Below are 25,075 nucleotides of genomic sequence, written 5' to 3'. Positions count from 1 at the left end.
TGCGTTGCTGTCGAGACCAATGCACTTTGACGCACTTTGAGTAATCACCTTGAGCGATGCCTGCATGAGGTGTTTCCTGATCAATATCATCCCGTGTCATCATATACAGCCGTTATAGAGCACTTTTTTTTAAACAGTATACTGCATTAACTATATGACACATATAAGTATACATATATATGTAAGACAGTGTACACTTTTCAATCAAGGACAATTCAGAGCAAAAGGTTATTCAATCATATGCAATCTTATTTCTGTGACAACATATGCCTACAGTATTGTAATATGACATCCAAACTCTTTAATTGGGTAAATAGGGCACATTTATTAGCACAGAGAAACACCGATCAAAGTAAAATGTGTACTATGGTCGACTTCCTCTTTAACGCATGATAACCGTTCATGCAGGTTAACTCACTGTATCTGTGGACTCCTTTAGAAAGAAGAGAGAGTAATTACTGAAGATTAAAGCCATTGTGTCTAATCCCCGGGCAATGGACACGCATCTGAACTTCCTGACGAAAAGAGCACACGGGCCACTTCAGGCATAATTCACAGCTTCCAAATCGTAGCGCTACAGCATCGAACATTGGTTTGGACATCTATAACCCTATAGACAGAACATTGGTTTGGACATCTATAACCCTATAGACAGAACATTGGTTTGGACATCTATAACCCTATAGACAGAACATTGGTTTGGACATCTATAACCCTATAGACAGGACATTGGTTTGGACATCTATAACCCTATAGACAGAACATTGGTTTGGACATCTATAACCCTATAGACAGAACATTGGTTTGGACATCTATAACCCTATAGATAGAACATTGGTTTGGACATCTATAACCCTATAGACAGAACATTGGTTTGGACATCTATAACCCTATAGACAGAACATTGGTTTGGACATCTATAACCCTATAGACAGAACATTGGTTTGGACATCTATAACCCTATAGACAGAACATTGGTTTGGACATCTATAACCCTATAGACAGAACATTGGTCAACTATAACCCTACAGGAAGAACATTAACAATGCATTGGCTTTTATTTGGTCTCTCTACTACCATGGTTGAATGTTTTGCTTCATCTAGTTCTTCTGATATTGATCTTTCTTGGCAGTTCTTCGTGGTTTTACATGGCACTCTATGCATATCGTAGTCTTTATTTCAGTTGTAAAAAAAAAAAAAAAAAGAGATTTTATTTAGCTTCAGATAAACTCAAATATTCAACGAGGACAACTTCTAACACCAAATCAATAACATCAATGTCTGGACTCTTGCTGGCAGAAATCCAAGGTCAGGGTGGTCAAAGAAACATGTCCTCAAAGTACTCGTCAAACTTCTCCTCCCTGGAAGACAGAAAATAGTCACGTCACACTTTAAATGGCTGGTATTAGTGGCCAAAGGCCTAACAGGACATTGTAAAGGTGAGCTAATGTGAGAGTGCTAAGCTCACCTGGACTTCTCCTCCATGGTGGGGGCTGGGCCTTTCCAGTGGTCTGCCTCCGACAGGCTATCTGGCTCCTCACTGTGTTCTCCCTCTGCTACAGGGCGGAGACCATACAAATCAGAAAGATGTTATTCATCAAGAGATGTTCATGTATTCAATCATGATGCTTTCATAAACAAACACGTATAACAAGCTTCAACTGAGGGATTGCTGCAGCACATGAAAAAAGAGGTACAGCGCTTAAGGTTTGAAGAGGGTCTGTAGAGTCAAGTCCCGACTTAAACTTAAGAGTATATGGCCCTTGGTCTGCACCTTGGCTTTAGAGTTTGGCCTTCGTGTGCAACGACTGCTTTTATTTATGTTAAACCGACAACCGAGGGTAAGCAGGCCCATACTTCAAGTGCAGCTGACAGTGTGAATGGATCGAAGCCACAATAATAACATGACCGTTGTCGGACTTTCTGCGGAGCTGCAGGGAAGACTCCCCTGAGGCTTAAGGGCCAAGCTAGCACACATGTTTTAAAAGGCACCTATAATGAATGTGGACACTAGGCCCAGTCTATTCTGCTTGCTCTGAAGGTGTAAGATAATAAACTGCTTGACTTTGGTAGGGGAGGTGGAGAGTGAGAACGAACGGTACCTTTGTCTGACTCTTGGGAGTCGTCCTCAGAGTTACTGGGCGAGGAGTGGTCTGCAAGGGGAGAGAGAAGGGGAACACAGGAAGGGATCAGTCAGTTTAACTTGGACAGCCAACTATGCGCAGTTGACATTGAGTAACAAAAAAAGGGCAACATGACCGTTGAAGGGTCATTAACAAGCAAAAAGTGTTCAGCCAGCTATTATGTAATATCACAGCTATTATGTAATATCACAGCTATTATGTAATATCACAGCTATTATGTAATATCTCAGCTATTATGTAATATCACAGCTATTATGTAATATCTCAGCTGTTATGTAATATCTCAGCTATTATGTAATGGACAATTCCACAGTAAGAGTAACAGAGTCCGATGTTTCACTTTAAAACGTCAAATGAAAAACCTATGATTGAAAAGTTAAACAAACCGTACAACTCTGTGTATGAGGACTACTTTTCACAATTTCCACAGAAAACTTCACAAAAACAAATGTACTTTAAGAACAGCGCAAATGAAAAGTTTGGTAACAGAATGATGGTTTGTGCTGTTTGTACCATCATTCTGTTTCTGCATCGGCACAATTCTTCTAGTAAATGTGTTTTGTAAAGTTTTCAGTGGACATCTTTAAAAAGTAGCCCTTGTGCATAAAGTTGAATGGTTTGTTTAACTTCATTGGTTTTTGTTTGACACGCATTTTAAAAGTGAAAAATCTGAGTCTCAGTGTCACTGTTAACATGGAATTGCCCTAATATCTCAACACTGTAGTAGGCCTATTTTTTATTTTGAACCTTCACTTAACTAGGCAAATTCTTATTTACAATGACGGCCTACACCCGTCCAAACCCGGACAACGCTAGGCCAACTGTGTGCCGGCCTATGGGACTCCCAATCACGTCCGGTTGTGATACAGCCTGGAATCGAACCAGGGTCTGTAGTGACGCCTCTAGCACAGATGCAGTGCCTTAGACCGCTGCGCCACTTGGGAGCTCCGAGTGTACAAAACCGAGTATACAAAACAATAACACCTGCTCTTTCCATGACATAAACTGACCAGGTGAATCCAGTGAAAGCTATGATCCCATATTGATGTGACTAAATCCACTTCAAATCAGTGTAGATGAAATGGAGGAGACAGGTTAAAGAAGGATTTTTAAGCCTCGAGAAGATTCAGACATGGATTGTGTATGAGTGCCATTCTGAGGGTGAACGGGCAAGACAAAATATTTTAGTGCCTTTGAACGGGTTATGGTAGTAGGTGCCAGGCACACCGGTTTGTGCCAAGAACTGCAACGTTGCTGGGTTTTTCACGCTCAACAGTTTCCCATGTGTATCAAGAATAGTCCATCACCCAGAAGAAATCCAGACAACTTGACAACTGTGGCAAGCATTGGAGTAAACATGGGCCAGCATTCCTGTGGAATGCTTTCAACACTTTGTGGAGTCCATGCCCTGACAAATTGAGGCTGTTCTGAGGGCAAAAGGGGGGTAGCAACTCAATATTAGGAAGGTGTTCCTAATGTTTGGTATACTCACTGCAAGTTGTTCATGGTTGTGAGTCGGCAAATCCTAATTACATTTACACCATCAAGACATTAGTACAAACACCTTCTGCACTTTAAATGTTATCACCATGGCCTGTTATTGTTGTTTACCTATAACCATGGTTGTACAAAGATATGAAACGGGGGAGTCTTGCCTTTGTGCTTCCTTTTATGTTTGTTTTTGTGTTTCTTGGAGCCTTTCTTGGATCTTTTTGACTGTGGCTCAACTTCATTTTCCTCAGACGACTTTGGTCTTTTTCTCTTGGCGATCACCTCCTTTCTCCTGAAAAAAATTCACTTGTTTCAATTTTGCCAATCGTCAAACATTAACTGTGACATCTTGACAGCACAAAAAGGGTCCAGAGACCCCACGTGTTCAATAGACGATGATAAACTGACAAGGAACAATTAGAGATTCAACTTACTTGTGATGATAGTTGAGTTTGAAGGAGCACTCGGGGCAGAGTCCTAGAAAATACCATCTCGGTCAGTATGGCAAACAATTGGAATCGAGGATGTGACCTAGGAAATGATTACTGTGACAGACTGCTACATTTGCTTTTAAGTAAACTAAGTTGATTTTGCATGTCAGAGTTTCCTCAGGGATCACAATGAGAGAAGGGAGTTATTATTTTGGCTTTACGAATGCGATTCGCTTCGACATGATACTGGAGCGAGGATTTAAAAGTCCCAGCCCTAGCTTAGACAGCCAGTAAACAACAGAGCTCTTACGGAGTTTGACCAGTGCGTTTCTCTTCTCTCCCTGCTCCACATAGGCAAAGTTCACCTCCCAGCTCTTCAGGCCATCCTCCTTCTCACAGCGCTTGTTCCCACACAGAAACTGGCCTAGAGTGTCAACACAACAGAAACAGGATTCAACTGCATTTCCATACCACACAGAGTAGAGCAATAGAGAGTGATTGAGAAATAATGAAAATGGTTGTATAGCAATGATCAACCACCAACTTGACAGCTTTAAGAATTTTTAAAATAATAATTGTACAATCCAGTTGTGGAAAGACTCAAAGCTGTAATCGCTGCCAAAGGTGCTTCTACAAAGTATTGACTCAGGGATGTGAATACTTCTGAAAATGAGATATTTCTGTATTTCATTTTCAATCCATTTTAAAAAAAATGTAAAAACATGTTTTCACTTTGTCATTATGGGGTAGTGTGTGTAGATTGGTGAGAAAAAATATGTTTAATCAATTTTGAATTCAGGCTGTAACACAACAAAATGTGTAATAAGTCAAGGGTATTTACTACTTCTGAAGGCACTGTATATAGGATGTGTCAGAAGACACCTCCATTCCTATCAACAGTCAAGAGCTGTGGTTGACCTGCCGAGGTTCCTACTGCTGCGGTCTAATCTTATTTTGCACCACCAGGGCTCCTTTTAGTCCTCTCCTCCTGCAGCAGGAGACATGAAGCAGGAACTGGCCAGTGGCCATGCCTTAACCCTGATTGACCATCAACAGCCTAGGTTTATCTTTAGCAGGCTTAATGATGGATCCTCTAGATTGCCCAGGAGGAAAAGTGTCATGAGCGGTCGGGACTGTTCCCCCCTTCTTTCTTGTCATCCTGCTGTTTAGGAGTCCTTAGACCTCACCTGACCCCAGGCTGCTGGAGCTGGCAACATGCCATGAGCTGCCTTCTTCACATGAAGGCCTTATCTGCCAGAATAAAGACCATTCTCTCCGATGCTGACAGCTGTGATTTATACTTACCAATGGAAAAGCATAAGCAACAAGAGTTAGCAGTGACTTCTAGAGAGACCGTGTCAACATGACTTTAGGCCGCTGGAGATGGCTACATGCCATGAGCTGCACGTGCAGGCTAATTAACACCTTATCTGCCAGATAAGGCTCCATTCTCCCGGATGTTGGCAATAGTAGAAATTGAAATTGTGCACTAATATTGACTTTTAAAAGCCTGTTATATTAAATGAAGTGACCTTTAATATAAACCACATGGAACATTTAATACAACACATTTTTTATATGAAAAAAAAAAAAATTATGCAAAAAAAAACTCTCCTTCCTGGCATGTTTCACCTCATGTTTTTTCTGACTTCGTGGAAGATTTTAACCCACTTAACCCCAACATTTCTCCAAGCTGTCACCATCATTGTAAAACCCTAGTTTTGCCCTATGTTGTTGATTTACACAAGTAATTTGTGAAGATGAATGTTTATTTCATACGATAAGGGATTCATTTACATTTGTCCTTCATTTTAAGGTCAACCCTGTCACGTAAACTGAACTCTCGTTTTAATAGCAAAAACATTGAACATCTAATAGTCAAATCATAGTGTAAAAGGAGGTGAGCTGATTCCAATTTTTTTTTGTAATTTTCTTGTTGTTTTGTGGTAGAAAACTGAGAGTCGAGCATAACACATCAACCCTGCTTTCATAAATAGATGGGCAAGAAACATTTTTTTTAACAAGTACATTTTTGTTACGCTTGCTTTCAATTGCCCCTCCCTGTTGTACACAACATGCTTCCATTCCCCGTCAAGGGGAGTTATGTCTGATTTAAGATAAAATCATCAACCCTGTAAGGTCGACTGAATCTTTAATTGGCCCTTTTCCTGTTACTTTAATTGTAATTTGGCTTATTTTGACCTTTTGAGATAGGAAAACATGTTTCTTTTATAAAGTGGAACATGTGCTCTTTATGTCAGAATATTATAATTAGGTGAAATAAAGTTTTTTAAATTTATTTTTATTTTTAAGAATTACACTACCCAAAAGGCACTCTTTTCCATGGAATGACTCTGGTAGCTGTGATTATAAAGCATGTTAAGCAATGAAAAGGGAGTTACTCTCTAGGGAGAGGCCCCGCCCCGTCTTAGAGATACAGCGTATGACCTCACTGGAATGGATCTCTAGTGTCCTTTTAGTTTGGACACACTTCTATGCCGTTTGACTTTCCAAAAACATGCTGTAAAAGTTCCACCAACAACTGTTCCCAAAACTAGCCCCTGATCACGTCTCTCCGTTCCATTACATTTACCCCTAAGAATCATTGGACGAAGGCGTCTTCTGTACGGGGGAGTTTTGTTAATGCTTGGTCTGAACATTAACACGCTGCATCACTTGCGGTACGGTTTTGGAAGCATAAGGACCTTCTCTTTCATATCAGCAAGAGATAAAAAAATATATATATTTTTTTTATTTACCCCGTTTTCACCCCAATTTCGTGGTATCCAATTGTTTAGTAGCTACTATCTTGTCTCGTCGCTACAACTCCCGTACGGGCTCGGGAGAGACGAAGGTTGAAAGTCATGCGTCCTCCGATACACAACCCAACCAAGCCGCACTGCTTCTTAACACAGCGCGCATCCAACCCGGAAGCCAGCCGCACCAATGTGTCGGAGGAAACACTGTGCACCTGGCAACCTTGGTTAGCGTGCACTGCGCCCGGCCCGCCACAGGAGTCGCTGGTGCGCGATGAGACAAGGATATCCCTACCGGCCAACCCCTCCCTAACCCGGACGACGCTAGGCCAATTGTGCGTTGCCCCACGGACCTCCCGGTTGCGGCCGGTTACGACAGAGCCTGGGCGCGCACCCAGAGTCTCTGGTGGTACAGCAGGCGCTGCAGTACAGCGCCCTTAACCACTGCGCCACCCGGGAGGCCTTAGCAAGAGATAATTTACAAAAAAAACAACAAAAAAAGGTTCAATTGAAACACACCTTTACAGAGTTAGGGCTGCCACACGACATCTCTATGTTACAGCGCTTGTTTACGGAGGACAGACAGAAGACCGAGGTTGACCACCTGTGCTAATTAGCCATCTAGCATGTGCCAAACAACTGTGTATAAGCGTAACTCTGTGTAGAGGTAGAGTCATCGGATGGAGGCACTCACAGCTGTATGGATCTGTGCAACACTGCTACAGTGTAGCTTTTCTTTTTTTTTAAGGATTCTATCTCGCAGACAAAAGACATGGGCCATATGTTTTGAAAGCTGCATCGCAAGCAATGATTATTGACGTTTCTAAATGCTCAAACACAGCTTCTGGATTGTGGTTCACATGAGCGATTAACATAAAGAGTTCATCGCTCGCCTTTGACCAGCGGCGTGCACTCACAGCATCAGATGTGGATGGTTACAGCCTCCCGAGTAGCGCAGTGGTCTAAACATTCTCGACATAAGAGAGATAAATGATGATTATGTCATCAATAATTCACAAATATTGTTTATAAAAACAAATGCTTATGCTGCTTGAGTCAACAATGGTTAAGTGGCCCAACACTCAGAATTGGGGGTCTGCCCGATATATATATATTTTTTAAAGCATATTTGTCATGTCTACTCCTGCTCCCCCACTCGCCGTCGCCAGTTTACTAACCACCGGTCCTGGCAACCCATCACGATGCACACCTGGACTTCATCACTACCCTGATTACTTCCCCTTATTCTAGCACACCCTAGCATCTCTCTTCAGGCAGTATTGGTTCAGTTTTTATGTCCGGATGCTTCTCTTGTTTTGTACTCTCCATGTTCGCTATTATTAAACTCGCCATTTGCACCGGTTTCCTGACTCCCTGCGTCTACGTTAAAATATTGAAAGATATCTGCTGTTTCAAAGTGAGCAAAATAAACCAATTAGAATATTATATAAGCGAACATGTTTTTATGTCTGGGACCTTTGAACAGAAAGTATCCAACTCAAGGAATTACAAAGTGATTGCAGACAGACATGTCGAAAGATGAACTACTGACCTTGCTTGATCAATGCATCTTCACATGTGTACTAACCTCGGTTAACCCAGAACTAAAATCTTGCGTAATTGGGTCTATACATGTTACAAATGGAGAATTCTGGTTAGCGAAGTCTCCGCCCTTGCAAAAAGGAAGCTCTGAGCCAAACCCAAACCTGACACATCCAAATAACCAGTGACCAAAACCCAAACACCGGAACTACTCGTTATCCCACGCATCCCATTCAGTCTCAACAGATTCTACGGTTTACACTCCAGTCTCATCATGACGTAGGCCCTACGTACTTCAGACTGGGGGATTCTCCAAACACCAGCTTGGTTGGCAAAGTGTTGATTTAGGACACACTTTGTTGAATCGTGTCAACTTGGTTTCAAGGAGCACACATTGTCACATGCTAAAGTAGGCGGACACACCATTGCCATATGGGGATGGACAGACATGGTCTTAGCTAAGACAGATGGCATGTAAACAGTATGCTAAGGCTCAGACGGTAAGAGGGTTTAGGGGCCCTAGCGCTCCAGCGGCAGACACGAGAACAAATCAAATGTTATGTTACATGCGCCCAATACAACAGATGTAGACCTTACTGTGAAATGCTTACTTACAAGCTCTTAACCAACAATGCGGTTCAAGAAATAGAGTTAAGAAATCATTTAAAAAGTACAAAAAGAGTAAAATAACAATAACGATGGGGTATACATGGGGTACCAGTACCGAATCAATGTGCGGGGGTAAAGGTTAGTCGGAGTAATTTGTACATGTAGGTACGGGTATAGTGACTATGCATAGATAATAAACAGCGAGTAGCAGCAGTGTAAAAACAAAGTGGGGGTAAATAATGTAAATAATCCGGGTGGCCATTTGATTAATTGTTCAACGGTCTTATAGCTTGGAGGTAGAAGCTGTTAAGGAGCCTTTTGGACCTAGACTTGGTGCTCCGGCACCGCTTGTCGTGCAGTAGCAGAGAGAACAGTCTAGGTCTTGGGTGACTGGAGTCTTTGACAATTGTTTTGGGCCTTCCTCTGACACCGCCACCAGTGAGGAGAAGACAGAAACATAAGGCTTTGGAAAGACGGTCCTTTTAACAAAAGCATCGGGTCCTTTTCTTATCAAATGAATGACGTGCTGTATAGAGGGTGAAAAAAGATTTATGTCCCCTTTGGCAAAACAACAGCTGTAAAAGGCTTGCTACAAAACCTTGTGTATAATAATAAGAAAGAAGTGCTGTTGCTGAATCTTTCCTGGTGTGGCCAAAACGGGTAACTAACGTTCATTACACATGATTAGATCAATACTTGACCTAAACCAAAGCAACATGACCTGTGACACAGAGATAGCATGACACTAAAGTATGACTAGCATTGGCCAGAGAGAGAACATGACTGGCCTCTTACACATGTAGACGATCGGATTCGAGGTCATGGATTGGTCATTGCATCCCATTGAAGAGGGAATGATAGAACAGAGCATCGGGTTGTGAACTTTGATGTTCTGAGTCAGCCTGTTAATCCCGTGGCACTGCCTACAGAATAGCAGTAAACGAAAATACAAGGGCGGGATTAGCTAGAGTGACTTAATCTGGTACAGCATATTGGCTTATTCAGCTTTCTCGGAGTGGCAAGAATAGATCTGTTCAATGCATTACTTAAAGTGTCTCAGTGCACTCACCTTGTAGCATTTCCCAATAACCTAATCTATTTATACTTTCTATCATCCACAAAGCCATCATCCACAAAGCTTTTTAAAATCATTTACAAGTGGATAATTGAATGGCTACTCTATTTGTGTAGTTACTTCCTGAGTACCAAGTGAAGGAGGAGATTTATTTGGAAGCATCAATGGCAGACATCACACATCTATTTGTTTTGGGGAAATACATTTATCTGGTGATTATTTTCCACATAATGGGATGCAATGACCAATCCATGCTCTGGCTGAGAGTTTCCATTTAGGGGAGTGGACACTTTGCTAGTTCAGTTAGCATCTAGTATCTTTTCTCATACATCTCCCCCAGAACCTAATCGAGCGTCTGACACAATTACGGTAGATTTTATTTCTGGGTTTCCGAGATTAATGTTAACCAAAAGTGGTTAACTCTGATCCTGGAGCGCCGCAGGCACCATCGAGTTTTGTTCCAACCAGATACCACACCTACTTCTAGAAATCAGCTCACCAACTAAGCTTACCGACTATTCTTAGTGGTTGGATACATTTCACCCTCCTCTCCCCAGTCGAAATCCAAAGAGGTAAACTAAAAACCTTACGTGCCTGCCATGTGGTATTACAAGAACAGGGTTGTCAACCCCTTAAAGCTGAGTCAAAAGTATGCACGCCTTGACCTTTATCGCCATCTAGTGGTAGAGTGCCGAATTACTTCTGACTAGAGCTGTTGGTTGATAGGTACAAACGTATGTCCCCGACTCCAGGTATTGGCATTTTAATGGTGAACTGTATAAGCCATTAACTGAATAAACAACAAACGAATAAACAGAACTTTCAACAATGTATACATTTATAATGTATAAATGTCTCTGAATTTAAAATGTAATAAAGACTACCTTTGCCAGAGACGACTTCCTTTTCTACGCGCCATCGGAACCCAAACTGGAGGAAAAGTGCAGTCATCCTCATTAATCACATAATACCAATAGAACACTATGTATGCACACTTACATAAACACTACCGTTCAAAAGTTTGGTGTCACTTAGAAATGTCCTTGTTTTGAAAGAACAGCTACAATAGTAATTTACAAAGTTAACACTGTATTTCTGATCCATTTGATGTTATATTAACGGACAAAAAAAGTGCTTTTCTTTCAAAAACAAGGACATTTCTAAGTCAAACATTTGAACGGTACTGTATATATATATAAAAATATACCACATACCTTGTTTTCTTTATATCTGCTTAGGTCAGCAATACAGTACTCTTTGAAGAGCTTGTCATAGTACTTCTTTGCTAGTTCTTTCTCCCTGATAATAAAAAAGCAGCTATTGGTGACCAATATTTCCAACAGTGGCAAATAAAAGCATTTTGTTTCACAGTACTTACCATGTCATTTCTTCTTCATCCTCATCCCGCCACAGGAAGCGATGGTTTTCACGCACCACATCCAGGTCCGATTTATCATTGGCCCTTAGGTTTACAATGACAAATGACGTGTCAGCATTTTTTCATATCACACAGAAATGTATCATTAGGAAGATCTCTACTCCACATATTAGGCAACATTAAAAACATAGCAAAACTTACGTGGAGCGTCTGAGATCCTCCACTTTCCCACCATAATACAATATGTAGTCACTGACAAACTTTTTATGTCTCTCAAACTGAAGGTAAATGGTTAGGGAATCAATGATAATAAAATCATGTAGAAAAATAAGGAACTGAATTAATATTGCATCCTGGGGGAAAAAAAACAGATATTGAACATTGTTGCTGGGTGAATCACATTCAGGGGGAACTTTGCTGCTATTCTGGCAGGTACACACTCCCAAACATGAATCGTCAATCACAATGCACTCTAACATGCGACGGGGGACCTTTTATCGTTTTCTTACTTGTGAAAACTCTTCATCGTAAATTTTAGAAGGATACAGCATTCATTGATATCAGGTGATGACGTCGGTTTCTGGCTTCCTCCCTGTGTGGGAACACAAAACACTTGCAGTCACTAACAGAAAACATAATTGACGTCAGGCAACGATGCTTCATTATGAAAGAGACCGATACTGCACCTGTCATATTCATGAGTGGCAACATCCCTATGTGCCACCTTTGTGTGTCTTCCTTTCTGAAAGGGCTTCCGCAGAAGATCATCCTCACGTTTCCTGCAAGTCAACATTAATGAGAAAAAACAAAAAAAATGGTATGTAGTATCTTGAAGTAGGCTAATTGTTTGGATTTGAGTTTGCTATATGGTCATCTGGCCCTTACCTTTTCACTCCACGTTGAGACGTCTCCCCCTGGCCCTCGTCATCACTGAAGTCAGAGTCATACCCTCCGCCTCCATGGACCTGCAAGAAAAGTAACCTTTCTGTCATCATGCCATATAGCTTGTTAGACCCTCACGATAGTAGGCCTATAATCTATTGTTTAGCCATCAAGCACAGTTAGGCTAAATCTACAGAAATAGGAAAGGTAGCTTATGAAATATTCGTTGTTTTGGAAGCAAAACACTCAATGTGGGCGGCAGGTAGCCTAGTGGTTAGAGCATTGGACTAGTAACCGAAAGGTTGCAGGATCGAATCTCCGAGCTGACAAGGTAAAAATCTGTTGTTCTGCCCCTGAACAAGGCAGTTAAACGACCCATGTCATCATTGAAAATAAGAAATCCTTCTTCATTGACTTGACTAGTTAGATAAAGATAAAAAATTACAAGGTCAGCTTTATCAAATGGCCATCTCAGCAGACTGGTTGAAAAATCACACCAGGGCTGCATTGCAGTGATATACAACGTGAAGGGCTGACTTGGTTAGGATGCTGTTTTGTCAACATCTGCAACGTGAAGGTCAGGATGTGGGGCTGAATTGGTTAGGTAACTACATTTGACATATAGCAAGAAATTGAGAAATTGGAGAGACATTGGCACTCACTTTACTTTGACTCTGGCTAGAGTTAACGTTCGCCCAAATGTAATAGCCAGGGAACTTGCTTGCTAGCTTTAGCTACTTGCTGCTGTTGACCATGGCCATTGCTGTCGACAATATGCATTTTTTTAGGGCAAGGTACCTTATATAAGTAGCTAGCGTTGTATCCTAAGTTGCACACAATGTGTAACATGTGCAGCTAGCCATAAAGCATTGAAGCTAGCGTGTTGACTAGGTCCAGATACAGCTAGATATGTGACATGGATGAAACAAATGGATAAAGTATAAATACACTATAAAGTAGTCCATTTTGTCTGACCTAAGATAAAGTCGAGATACAACTACCTTTACGAGACTGTCCATATTTCTCGCCATGCTCACGATTAGCCTACGGTTTGTTTACATTGGAAAGTCTTCTTCTTCTTTGGGTTGACAGATTGCATTCGACGTTTAAGGTGCATACAACGCCACCTACTGTACTGGAGTGGGAGGCCAGTCACAGCCTACCTACATTAAATTATCTTCATTAGTCCTGTTCCTCTTAGAAAGTTAAATAGAGCCCTAGACACCACTTTCCTCCCCCCACTACACCACCCAAACTCCAACCCTGTCCAACCTCTAACTTTTTTACACAATATCTCCCTCTCTATGTCATACAGTTCACAAAATATGCTCACCGTATCCTCCACTAAACACTCATCACACAGCCCGGTTTCATGTCTCCCTATCATCCACAACGTGGCATTCAAACCTGTGTGCCCAAACCGTAGTCTACTCCACACAACTTCCTCTCTTCTACATCCCATGCTCGCCACCTCTTCCTTTACTGACCAGTGCACGCAATAAAATTGCCTCCCCTTACTATTAGCATCCCACTCCCTTTGCCAAAGATCAAGCCCCTTTGCCCCGACCAAGGACTTGACTTCCCTGCGGCCCAGCGGGACCTGAATATCTACCCCCTCTCTCCTCACCACACTCTTAGCCACAACATCAAGCCTTCTCATTACCCTCCACAACCAAATGGGCGGGAACCCAGCAAAAGCTTACCACCACTCCCATCCTCTCCAATCCCATTAACAGCACTATCATCTCCACAAACAAGTCTCCCCTATCCGACCTGCCCGCCTTCACACTACTCAACACTGCAGCCGAATCAGAGCAAATCACCACTCAGTGGTTTCACCTTCTCCACCCATCTCAGACCTATAATCATGTCCATCAACTCGGCCGCATACACCGACACATAATCAGTTAACCGCTTACATACTCTAACGTTGAAATCTGGGATATACACCCCTGCCCCGTACCCTACCACTAACTGGATCCTTTGAATCATCTGTATATATCCTTAAAAACGAATAAAAATGATTATCTACAGTATATATATCTCTCCACACACCTTCTCACGTCCTCATCCCATTCTCTGCTACCCTCAATCCTATCCACATCTACACTTGGTTTCGTAAAAAGCCACAGAGGAACATTCCCCACTGCAATTGCCGGCCCTATCTCTCTCTCCCCCAGTCCATATTCTACCACTTTCTGCCCAATTGTCCACCAGTACACGCTCTGCTTACCCACTCCTCACTCCCAGCAGTCCCCAGTTTCCGTGACTGCAGGATGTCCTTTTGAACTCTTTCAACCTCGCCCAGTACGCTAATGCAAGTTTGTCCCGGTCTTATCCTCAGTGGCAGTTCCCCACTATCCAGCTGCAATGCCTCAACAGGTGTCGTATTGGCAAAGTCGCGTATTGATTACGTATAAGAGAACGTTCACACATTTTCTTTGTGATTGAGGTCAGGGCTTTGTGATAGCCACTCCAATACCTTGACTTTGTTGTCCTTAAGCCATTTTGCCACAACTTTGGAAGTATGCTTGGGGTGATTGTCCATTTGGAAGACCCATTTGCGACCAAGCTTTAACTTCCTGACTGAAGTCTTGAGATGTTGTTTCCATATATCCACATAATTTTCCAGCCTCATGATGCCATCTACTTTGTGAAGTGCACCAGTCCCTCCTGCAGCAAAGCACCACCACAACATGATTCCTGCCACCCCCGTGCTTCATTGTTGGGATGGTGTTCTTCGGCTTGCAAGCCTCCCCCTTTTTCCCCCAAACATAACGATGGTCATTATGGCCAAACAGTTCTATTTTTGTTTCATCAGACCAGAGTACATTTCTCCAAAAAGTACAATCTTTGTCCCCATGTGCAGTTGCAAACCGTAGTCTGGCTTTTTTTATGGCGGTTTTGGAGCAGTGGCTTCTTCTTTGCTGAGCGGCCTTTCATGTTATGTCGATATAGGACTCGTTTTACTGTGGATATAAATACTTTTGTACCTGTTTCCTCCAGCATATTCACAAGGTCCTTTGCTGTTGTTCTGGGATCAATTTGCACTTTTCACACCATCTCTAGGAGACAGAACGCATCTCCTTCCTGAGCGGTATGACGGCTGCGTGATCCCATGGTGTTTATACTTGCGTACTATTGTTTGTACAGATGAACGTGGTACCTTCAGGTGTTTGGAAATTGCTCCCAAGGATGAACCAGACTTGTGGAGGTCTACAATATATATCTTTTTTTTTTTGGCTGATTTCTTTTGATTTTCTCATAATGTCAAGCAAAGAGTCAGAGGAGTTTGATGGTAGGCCTGGAAATACATCCACAGGTACACCTCCAATTGACTCAAATTATGTCAATGAGCCTATCAGAAGCTTCTAAAGACATGACATAATTTCCTGGAATTTTCCATGCTGTTTAAAGACAGTCAACTTAGTGTATGTAAACTTCTGACCCATTGGAATTGTAATACAATGAATTATGAGTGAAATAATCTGTCTGTAAACAATTGTTGGAAAAATTACTTGTGTCTTTGTAACGGTTTTCTTTCGGTGAAAGAGAGTCAGACCAAAATGCAGCGTTGTGATGATTCATGTTTAATAAAGACGACACACGATCAATACAAAACAAGAAACGTATCGAGAAAACCTAACAGCCTATACTGGTGCACAAACAAACACAGAGACAGGAACAATCACCCACAAACACACAGTGAAACCCAGGCTACCTAAATATGGTTCCCAATCAGAGACAATGACTAACACCTGCCTCTGATTGAGAACCATATCAGGCCAAACATAGAAATAGACAAACCAGACACACAACATAGAATGCCCACCCAGCTCACGTCCTGACCAACACCAAAACAAGGAAAACACACACGAACGATGGTTAGAACGTGACAGTACCCCCCCCCCCCTCCAAGGTGCAGACTCTGGATGCACAACCTAAACCTATAGGGGAGGGTGTGGGTGGGCATCTGTCCGCGGTGGTGGCTCTGGCGCTGGACGTGGACCCCACTCCATAATAGTCTTAGTCCACCTCCTTAGCAGCCCTAGATAGGCGACCCTCGCCGCCGACCTTGGCCTAGTTGTCCTCACCAAGGGCCCCACTGGACTGAGGGGCAGCTTGGGACTGAGGTAGCTCGGGACTGAGGGGTAGCTCGGGACTGAGGGGTAGCTCGGGACTGAGGGGAAGCTCAGCACTGAGAGGAAGCCCAGGCAGGTAGTTGGCTCTGGCAGATCCCGGCTGACTGGCAGTTCTGGCAGATCCTGGCTGACTGGCAGTTCTGGCAGATCCCGGCTGACTGGCGGATCCTGGCTGACTGGCGGATCTGGAAGATCCTGGCTGACTGGCAGCTCTGGCTGCTCCATGCTGACTGGCAGCTCTGGCTGCTCCATGCTGACTGGCAGCTCTGGCTGCTCTATGCTGACTGGCTGCTCCATGCTGACTGGCGACTCTGGTTGCTCCATGCTGACTGGCGACTCTGGCTGCTCCATGCTGACTGGCGACTCTGGCTGCTCCATGCTGACTGGCGACTCTGGCTGCTCCATGCTGACTGGCGACTCTGGCTGCTCCATGCTGACTGGCGGCCCTGGCTGCTCCATGCTGACTGGCGGCTCTGGCTGCTCCATGCTGACTGGCGGATCTGGCGGCTCCTTGCAGACTGGCAGCTCTGGCGGCTCCTTGCAGACTGGCAGCTCTGGCGGCTCCTTGCAGACTGGCAGCTCTGGCGGATCCTTGCAGACTTGCAGCTCCTTGCAGACTGGCAGCTCCTTGCAGACTGGCAGCTCCTTGCAGACTGGCAGCTCTTTTTTCTTTACATAGTTGAATGTGCTGACAACAAAATCACAGAAAAATTATCAATGGAAATCAAATTTATCAACCCATAGAGGTCTGGATTTGAAGTCACACTCAAAATTAAAGTGGAAAACCACACTACAAGCTGATCCAACTTTGATGTAATGTCCTTAAAACAAGTCAAAATGAGGCTCAGTAGTGTGTGTGGCCTCCAAGTGCCTGTATGACCTCCCTACAACGCCTGGGCATGCTCCTGATGAGGTGGCGGATGGTCTCCTGAGGGATCTCCTCCCAGACCTGGACTAAAGCATCCGCCAACTCCTGGACAGTCTGTGGTGCAACGTGGCGTTGGTGGATGGAGCGAGACATGATGTCCCAGATGTGCTCAATTGGATTCAGGTCTGGGGAACGGGCGGGCCAGTCCATAGCATCAATGCCTTCCTCTTGCAGGAACTGCTGACACACTCCAGCCACATGAGGTCTAGCATTGTCTTGCAGGAGGAACCCAGGGCCAACCGCACCAGCATATGGTCTCTCAAGGGGTCTGAGGATCTCATCTCTGTACCTAATGGCAGTCAGGCTACCCTTGGTGAGCACATGGAGGGCTGTGCGGCCCCCCAAAGAAATGCCACCCCACACCATGACTGACCCACCGCCAAACCGGTCATGCTGGAGGATGCTGCAGGCAGCAGAACGTTCTCCACGGCGTCTCCAGATTCTGTAACGTCTGTCACATGTGCTCAGTGTGAACCTGCGTTCATCTGTGAAGAGCACAGGGCGCCAGTGGCGAATTTGCCAATCTTGGTGTTCTCTGGCAAATGTCAAACATCCTGCATGGTGTTGGGCTGTAAGCACAACCCCCACCTGTGGACGTCGGGCCCTCATACCACCCTCATGGAGTCTGTTTCTGATCGTTTGAGCAGACACATGCACATTTGTGGCCTGCTGGAGGTCATTTTGCAGGGCTCTGGCAGTGCTCCTCCTGCTCCTCTTTGCACAAAGGCGGAGGTAGTGGTCCTGCTGCTGGGTTGTTGCCCTCCTACGGCCTCCTCCACGTCTCCTGATGTGCTGGCCTGTCTCCTGGTAGCGCCTCCATGCTCTGGACACTACGCTGACAGACACAGCAAACCTTCTTGCCACAGCTCGCATTGATGTGCCATCCTGGATGAGCTGCACTACCTGAGCCACTTGTGTGGGTTGTAGACTCCGTCTCATGCTACCACTAGAGTGAAAGCACCGCCAGCATTCAAAAGTGACCAAAACATCAGCCAGGAAGCATAGGAACTGAGAAGTGATCTGTGGTCACCACCTGCAGAACCACTCCTTTATTGGGGGTGTCTTGCTAATTGCCTATAATTTCCACCTGTTGTCTATTCCATTTGCACAACAGCATGTGAAATGTATTGTCAATCAGTGTTGCTTCCTAAGTGGACAGTTTGATTTCACAGAAGTGTGATTGACTTGGAGTTGCATTGTGTTGTTTAAGTGTTCCCTTAATTTTTTTGAATAGTGTAGACTTTTCTGCTGTATTATTGATTGTATGTTTGTTTATTCCATGTGTAACTCTGTGTTGTTGTATGTGTCGAACTGCTTTGCTTTATCTTGGCCAGGTCGCAGTTGCAAATGAGAACTTCCTCTCAACTAACCTACCTGGTTAAAAAAAAGGTTAAATAAAATAAATAAAAATGTCCTAACCGAATTGCCAAAACTAAAGTTTGTTTACAATAAATTTGTGGAGTGGTTGAAAAATGAGTTTTAATGACTCCAACCTAAGTGTATGTAAACTTCCGTCTTCAACTGTATATAATTTGGTCAGTATATATGCCATCTTGACATTTCTTATGCCAATAGGACATGGTTCACTGACTTTTGGGTGTCGGCAGCGGACTTCCTATGATCATATATGGCAAATGGACATAACATCCTGATTTGGTACTTTCAATACGTATATATGTCATTTAGACATTTCTTATGCCATTAGGACATGATTCACTGACTTTTGGGTTCGGGAGCCAACTTCCTATGATCACATATGGCAAATGGACATAACATAGGCCTTATGGACAAACTCAATAAAATAAGACAAATGTATGTCCATACGGTTACTACATATGTATAATTGGCAATATTTCACCCTTGACTTTGTGATCATTTCCCATATGAAATCCTACGGTGGGGCACTCTCGCCCCCCAATGGGATTTTTGGTTTATGAAGCTTGGCATTTGCAATATTCCGGTTGCAATATGTTTTTGATGAACTGCCGTCTGTTTGAATGGTATTTGCGATCGTGTATATGGTTTGCCCAATGCCAATAAGATGCCATTCATTTTTGTCCATTTCATGGGGGTCTTCCCTTACCTGAACACTAACTTTAACCCCTACCCTTACCCTAACCATAATCCTTACTTAATCATAACCATTTAAAATGTAAACTTTAATGGGGTAGGGACATCCCAAGGATTTCACATATTTTGCTCATTTGCGTAGTTCATTGTTTAAATCCAGCATTCACATCCAGCATTTTATTCAATGTCTTAATTTTCTGCACTGTGTTATCATTTACACACTGTCACATTTATTTTGTCTTAGTATCCCTCTATTTCAACCACAGCAAAAACTTTTCCTTGACAGAATAATTATTCTCCTCTGACTGTGCATTTTCTGCATTTATACTTTCGCCAATAGAGGTTTATTGACCAATTTCAATGGGTTCTGTACTCCTGAAGGCGTTGACTGTTTTTGTGCTTGCCAGTTAGCTAGCAGTTCTCAGCTGTCAGCAGCCATTGGCTAGCAGTTTCTGACTGGCATTAAAAACTGATGATTCCCATCATTTTTCGAGTCATTACTAAATCAAACATTAAACCTTGTAAACAACTAATGGTAATTTATGGTAACCTGGTAAACAATTAATTTAGACCCAATATTTATTTGATACAGGCGTTAATTTGCTGAAATGTGTGCCATTGCGCGGCTATGAGAAGGAAGATGAGGCTATTTGAGACTCGCCGATTTAATTGAAGTTTCACAGTAGGTTAATAACAATATAATCAAAACCAAATCAAAATCATAATAATAATACAATTGTAATAGCCTATGTAATATGATGCAGCTAAATATATTATCCTCCCCACAGATCTTATTTTAATCAGTTTTGTTCCCAGGGGGCTTACTTACCAGTTACATTTCTGTGCTCAACCAAATGTTTATTTCTTTGCTGCTCTCTCAGCGAACATGCTGAATCACATGCTGTGTCTTTTTGTTGACTTTAATGGGGGATCAACCCCAATAACAGTGGAGTTCTGTTCAAGACTGGAAAAGTTCACTCCTACTATCCCACCATTTTCCGAGGACTTCAATTACAGCATTCAGAAGAATAAGAGATCTATTGTTCCCATTTGGCATAACTGATCTATAACGTAATCTTTGCTGGAATCTATGAGCACACAGAAGTACAGTCAGGTAGCAGATATGACTAATGGTTACTTCTCCACCACATTTCCCTACACAAAAAAATATTGTTTTCACATATTAGTGTTATTTAACACTGTTCAACGCTGTTAAACATAGGAATTTGTGGTTTGGGGTGGATTATCCCTTTCAAAAGTTTGGATATCGGCAAACAAAGAAAGGCAAGCAACAACAAAGGACACATACTGTAGGTACATACTGCGCAGTGGAGCTTGGTAGGAGAAGCTATAGGAGGACGGCTCATTGGAATGGCTGGAATGGAACAGCGTCAAACATGTCGCTTCCATACAGTTGAAGTCGGAAGTTTACATACACTTAGGTTGGAGTCATTAAAACTCGTTTTTCAACCACTCCACAAATTTCTTGTTTACAAACTATCGTTTTGGCAAATTGGTTAGGACATCTACTTTGTGCATGACACAAGTCATTTTTCCAACAATTGTTTACAGACAGATTATTTCACTTATATCACTGTATCACAATTCCAGTGGGTCAGAAGTTTACATACACTAAGTTGACTGTGCCTTTAAACAGCTTGGAAAATTCTAGGAAATTATGTCATGGCTTTAGAAGCTTCTGATAGTCTAATTGACATAATTTGAGTCAATTGGAGGTGTACCTGAGGATGTATTTCAAGGCCTACCGTCAAACTCAGTGCCTCTTTGCTTGACATCATGGGAAAATCAAAAAAAAATCTGCCAAATTGTAGACCTCCACAAGTCTGGTTCATTCTTGGGAGAAATTTCCAAACACTGGAAGGTACCATGTTCATCTGTACAAACAATAGTATGCAAGTATAAACACCATGGGACCACACAGCTGTCACACCACTCAGGAAGGAGATGCATTCTGTCTCCTAGAGATGAAGTACTTTGGTGCGAAAAGTGCAAATCAATCCCAGAACAACAGCAAAGGACCTTGTGAAGATGCTGGAGGAAACAGGTACAAAAGTATCTATATCCACAGAAAAACTAGTCCTATATCGACATAAACTGGAAGGCCGCTCAGCAAGGAATAAGCCACTGCTCCAACAGCCATAAGAAAAGCCAGACTATGGGTTGCAACTACACATGGGGACAAAGATTGTACTTTTTGGAGAAATGTTCTCTGGTCTGATGAAACAAAAGTAGAACTGTTTGGCCATAATGACCATCGTTTTGTTTGGAGGAAAAGGGGAGAGGCTTGCAAGCCCGAAGAACACCATCCCAACCGTGAAGCACGGGGGTGGCAGCATCATGTTGTGGGGGTGCTTTGCTGCAGGAGGGACTGGTGCACTTCACAAAATAGATGGCATCATGAGGCTGGAAAATTATGTGGATATATTGAAGCAACATCTCAAGACATCAGTCAGGAAGTTAAAGCTTGGTTGCAAATGGTTCTTCCAAATAGACAATGACCCCAAGCATACTTCCAAAGTTGTGGCAAAACGGCTTAAGGACAACAAAGTCAAGGTATTGGAGTGGCCATCACAAAGCCCTGACCTTAATCCCCAAGACAATTTGTGGGCAGAACTGAAAAAGTGTGTGCGAGCAAGGAGGCCTACAAACCTGATTAAGTTACACCAGCTCTGTCAGGAGGAATGGGCCAAAATTCACCCAACTTTTTGTGGGAAGCTTGTGGAAGGCTACCCGAAATGTTTGACCCAAGTCAAACAATTTAAAGGCAATGCTACCAAATACTAATTGAGTGTATGTAAACTTCTGACCCACTGGGAATGTGGTGAAAGAAATATAAGCTGAAAAAAATAATTTTCTCTACTATTATTCTGACATTTCACATTCTTAAAATAAAGTGGTGATCCTAACTGACCTAAGACAGGGAATGTTTACTAGGATTACATGTCAGGAATTGTGAAAAACTGAGTTTAAATGTATTTGGCTAAGGTGTTTGTAAACTTCCGACTTCAACTGTATATCACTATGTTAAGTCAGAATTTCTCGTTGGTGTTGATTTAGCATGTCCATTTCGTAATGGGAAGTCCTTATGGATATATATTGGCAATGTACACTGTCAACTTGCAGTTGAGCATGTTCACAGTGACAATATAGCATATGTGTAATGGACACTGTCCAATCGCGCGTTGGTGTTAATTTCATTTGGTGTCCATCACCATTTGGTGATGGTAAATCCCTCATTAAATACATTTGCAATGTACACTGTCCATTTGCAATGTATTACAATGGGCATTTACCAACATGGATTGGATAGGCTCTAATATACTGCAGAAAGGCCCAATTTACTGGTTTGTTGAACTCGGGATGGCCAAGCAGTGATAGTGGTTCCTCTCCACAGCTCGTTGGGGTTGATTTCAGCCTGTCCATTTGGTGATGGTAAATCCCTCATTAAATACATTGGAAATGTACACTGTCCATTTGCAATGTAAAATGTACAATGCCAGTATATTATACTGCCATCAAGTCAGCCATCAGTCAATAAGATATCATACTGACACCAAACTTATACATACTGACACCAAACTCACTTTGTCCAACTTTTTTAGAAGCCAACTATAACATATTTCAGATCCGGCCCACAATTCACAGCGCCTTCTGTTAAAGCCATAAAAAAACCTTCCAAAACATAGTTACATTCAACCTGCGGGTCCAGTTCTGACATTATGTGTAGGCATAGCTGAGGCGACCCCGAATCCCGAGTTTCGGGTCGATAGGTAATTCAGAGGCCGAGCAAGGACCTTAATTAATGGCCAGTAATGTGTAGGGTCAGTTTCTATGGGTCGAGGCTGTTTCAATGCACCTAGTCTTGTAATTCTGGGACTTTTCTAAATATCATAATTTTCACGATGTTAAAGATGAATTGAGTACATTGCAAATGAATGAGGCTGTTTCTCGGCCTGAGAACCTTCTAAAGCCACATAACTCACTGTGCACAACCAACTTAAGCTCTAGAACAGGTTTATAACGTTTCAGAGCTCTAGGTCTGACAATTCTTTGATGGTTCGGACATCGATATCTATTACAGGCTCTGTGTGTGTGTGTTTTTTCTTGGACATCTGATTGGAGAACTGACTGATTTACAGTTAATGAGGGTTGCCTTTTTAACCCTTCGAAACATCTCCTATCTCCCATTTAAGGCACTTCATGATGTCACAGAAAGCTGAAAGTAAACACATATCCTCATTGGGGCAGGTTTTTACATAATCCTGAGTTTCAAGTCTGACTGATTTACAGTGGGTTGAATGCAGTGTTTTTCACTAACTGTAGGTTGTGAAATAAAAACCACTTGTAGGGTCAATTAAACCACTTTCGGTTGCCCCAGGAAGCTTAAAATCAACATAGTAATCCTCATAGTGGCCTGATGGAATGTCATTGAAGTCAGTTTGATATGGCAATCATAACCCACATAGGCATCAGGTTGAAGTTAGGGGAGCAGGCAATATATTCTGTTAGAAGAAAGCACCATGTTTTCACTGTTAAGGGTTAATTCCACATGGTACAGATCGGAAAACGTTCCTGTTGTTGAATTGTGCCTCTAGCCTTAACGGTTCTACCACTGTCATCCAAAAGCACCTCAAATGTAGGTCAGGCTTCATTTTGGGCTTGTTCTATGACCTTTCTGGATGTCAATATATTACCCCAATAACATTAGAGACAGCTGCTACTCACTAGTGGCTCTTTATATGCCCCCCAAACATAATCTGGAAATATATAAAATTCAGACTATACATGGATACGGTCAGACTTCATTTTGGCCTAATGATGTCATTGATCTTCGAGTCGGAATGTCGTAGCACTAGAAAGAGGCCAGAGTTCCCAGAGTTGGAATTCCAAGTTGGATGACTGTTCAAATCGATTTTTCCCAGTCAGAGCTTGTTTTTCCCCAAGTTCCCAGTTGTTTTGAACGCAGAAAAACCCATAAAACCTACCATTCATTTTTTCCCATTGAGTTTTTTAGAAACACTTCAAATGTGTGTAATGTGTAGGCGTACCCCGGCGTGACATTTTGAGAACCGTGTAAATCTCTTTAGGACAAAGTGACTTATCAATATATTTGCCTGTATTTACCCCCCCCCCCCAAAAAAAAATGCTAATTAGCTGCTAATGTGGCTTTCATAAAGAATTACAAATGCCATGATGATCTGAAGAAGACTGAATCGAGGCAAAGGTAAGAATCTCTGTATTAATGATAAAATGTTAGCTAAATGTTAGCTAAATGTAGTAATGAATAATTGGCTACATTTATTTAAATAGTCTTAAGTAGTCTTGTGTGAAGTCTACTTCGATGCTAATTAGCATTTTCAAATCTGAGTGTATATAAAGCCAATTATTTTGATAAGTCACATTGTCCGAGAGAAATGTACATGGTTATGAAAACGTTACGCCAGGGTTAGCCTATACGAAACAAAATCCTTGTTTTAAGTGTTTCTAAAGTCCCCTATGGAAAAAATGAATGGTGGAAAAACAATTGGAACCATTTTCCTGTTCAACAGCTACGTTTTATGGGTACTAGGACACCTCCACTGTGGGGCTCCATACCACCTAGCCAT

The 25,075-nt window shown here is 42.5% G+C and overlaps 1 protein-coding gene across 2 annotated transcripts; it reads right to left on the bottom strand.

Annotated features, from left to right (window-relative positions):
* Positions 1 to 305: 305 nt before the first annotated feature.
* fra10ac1 (FRA10A associated CGG repeat 1) lies at positions 306 to 13,417 on the bottom strand. Of its 2 annotated transcripts, none has more exons than XM_021575799.3 (14): positions 13,310 to 13,417; positions 12,312 to 12,391; positions 12,113 to 12,205; positions 11,973 to 12,018; positions 11,628 to 11,704; positions 11,427 to 11,510; positions 11,263 to 11,347; positions 10,933 to 10,978; positions 4,377 to 4,490; positions 4,070 to 4,112; positions 3,800 to 3,927; positions 2,103 to 2,153; positions 1,469 to 1,556; positions 306 to 1,361 (listed from the first exon to the last, which is right to left on the bottom strand). In XM_021575799.3, exons 1-14 carry the CDS (start codon positions 13,337 to 13,339, stop codon positions 1,319 to 1,321), a joined length of 1,008 nt encoding a protein of 335 aa, XP_021431474.3. In that variant the 5' UTR covers positions 13,340 to 13,417; the 3' UTR covers positions 306 to 1,318. The 2 variants fall into 2 exon arrangements, with proteins under 2 accessions (XP_021431474.3, XP_090068551.1); XM_090212425.1 differs by having other exon boundaries at positions 12,971 to 13,390.
* Between the last annotated feature and the right edge of the window lie 11,658 nt (positions 13,418 to 25,075).

This window comes from Oncorhynchus mykiss, chromosome 20 (genome assembly GCF_057628025.1).
Source record: "Oncorhynchus mykiss isolate SJ-2025 chromosome 20, ASM5762802v1, whole genome shotgun sequence".
NCBI classification, from domain to species: Eukaryota; Metazoa; Chordata; class Actinopteri; order Salmoniformes; family Salmonidae; genus Oncorhynchus; species Oncorhynchus mykiss.
Note: the sequence above shows the minus strand (reverse complement) of the source record. Positions and strands in the feature narration are given on the sequence as shown.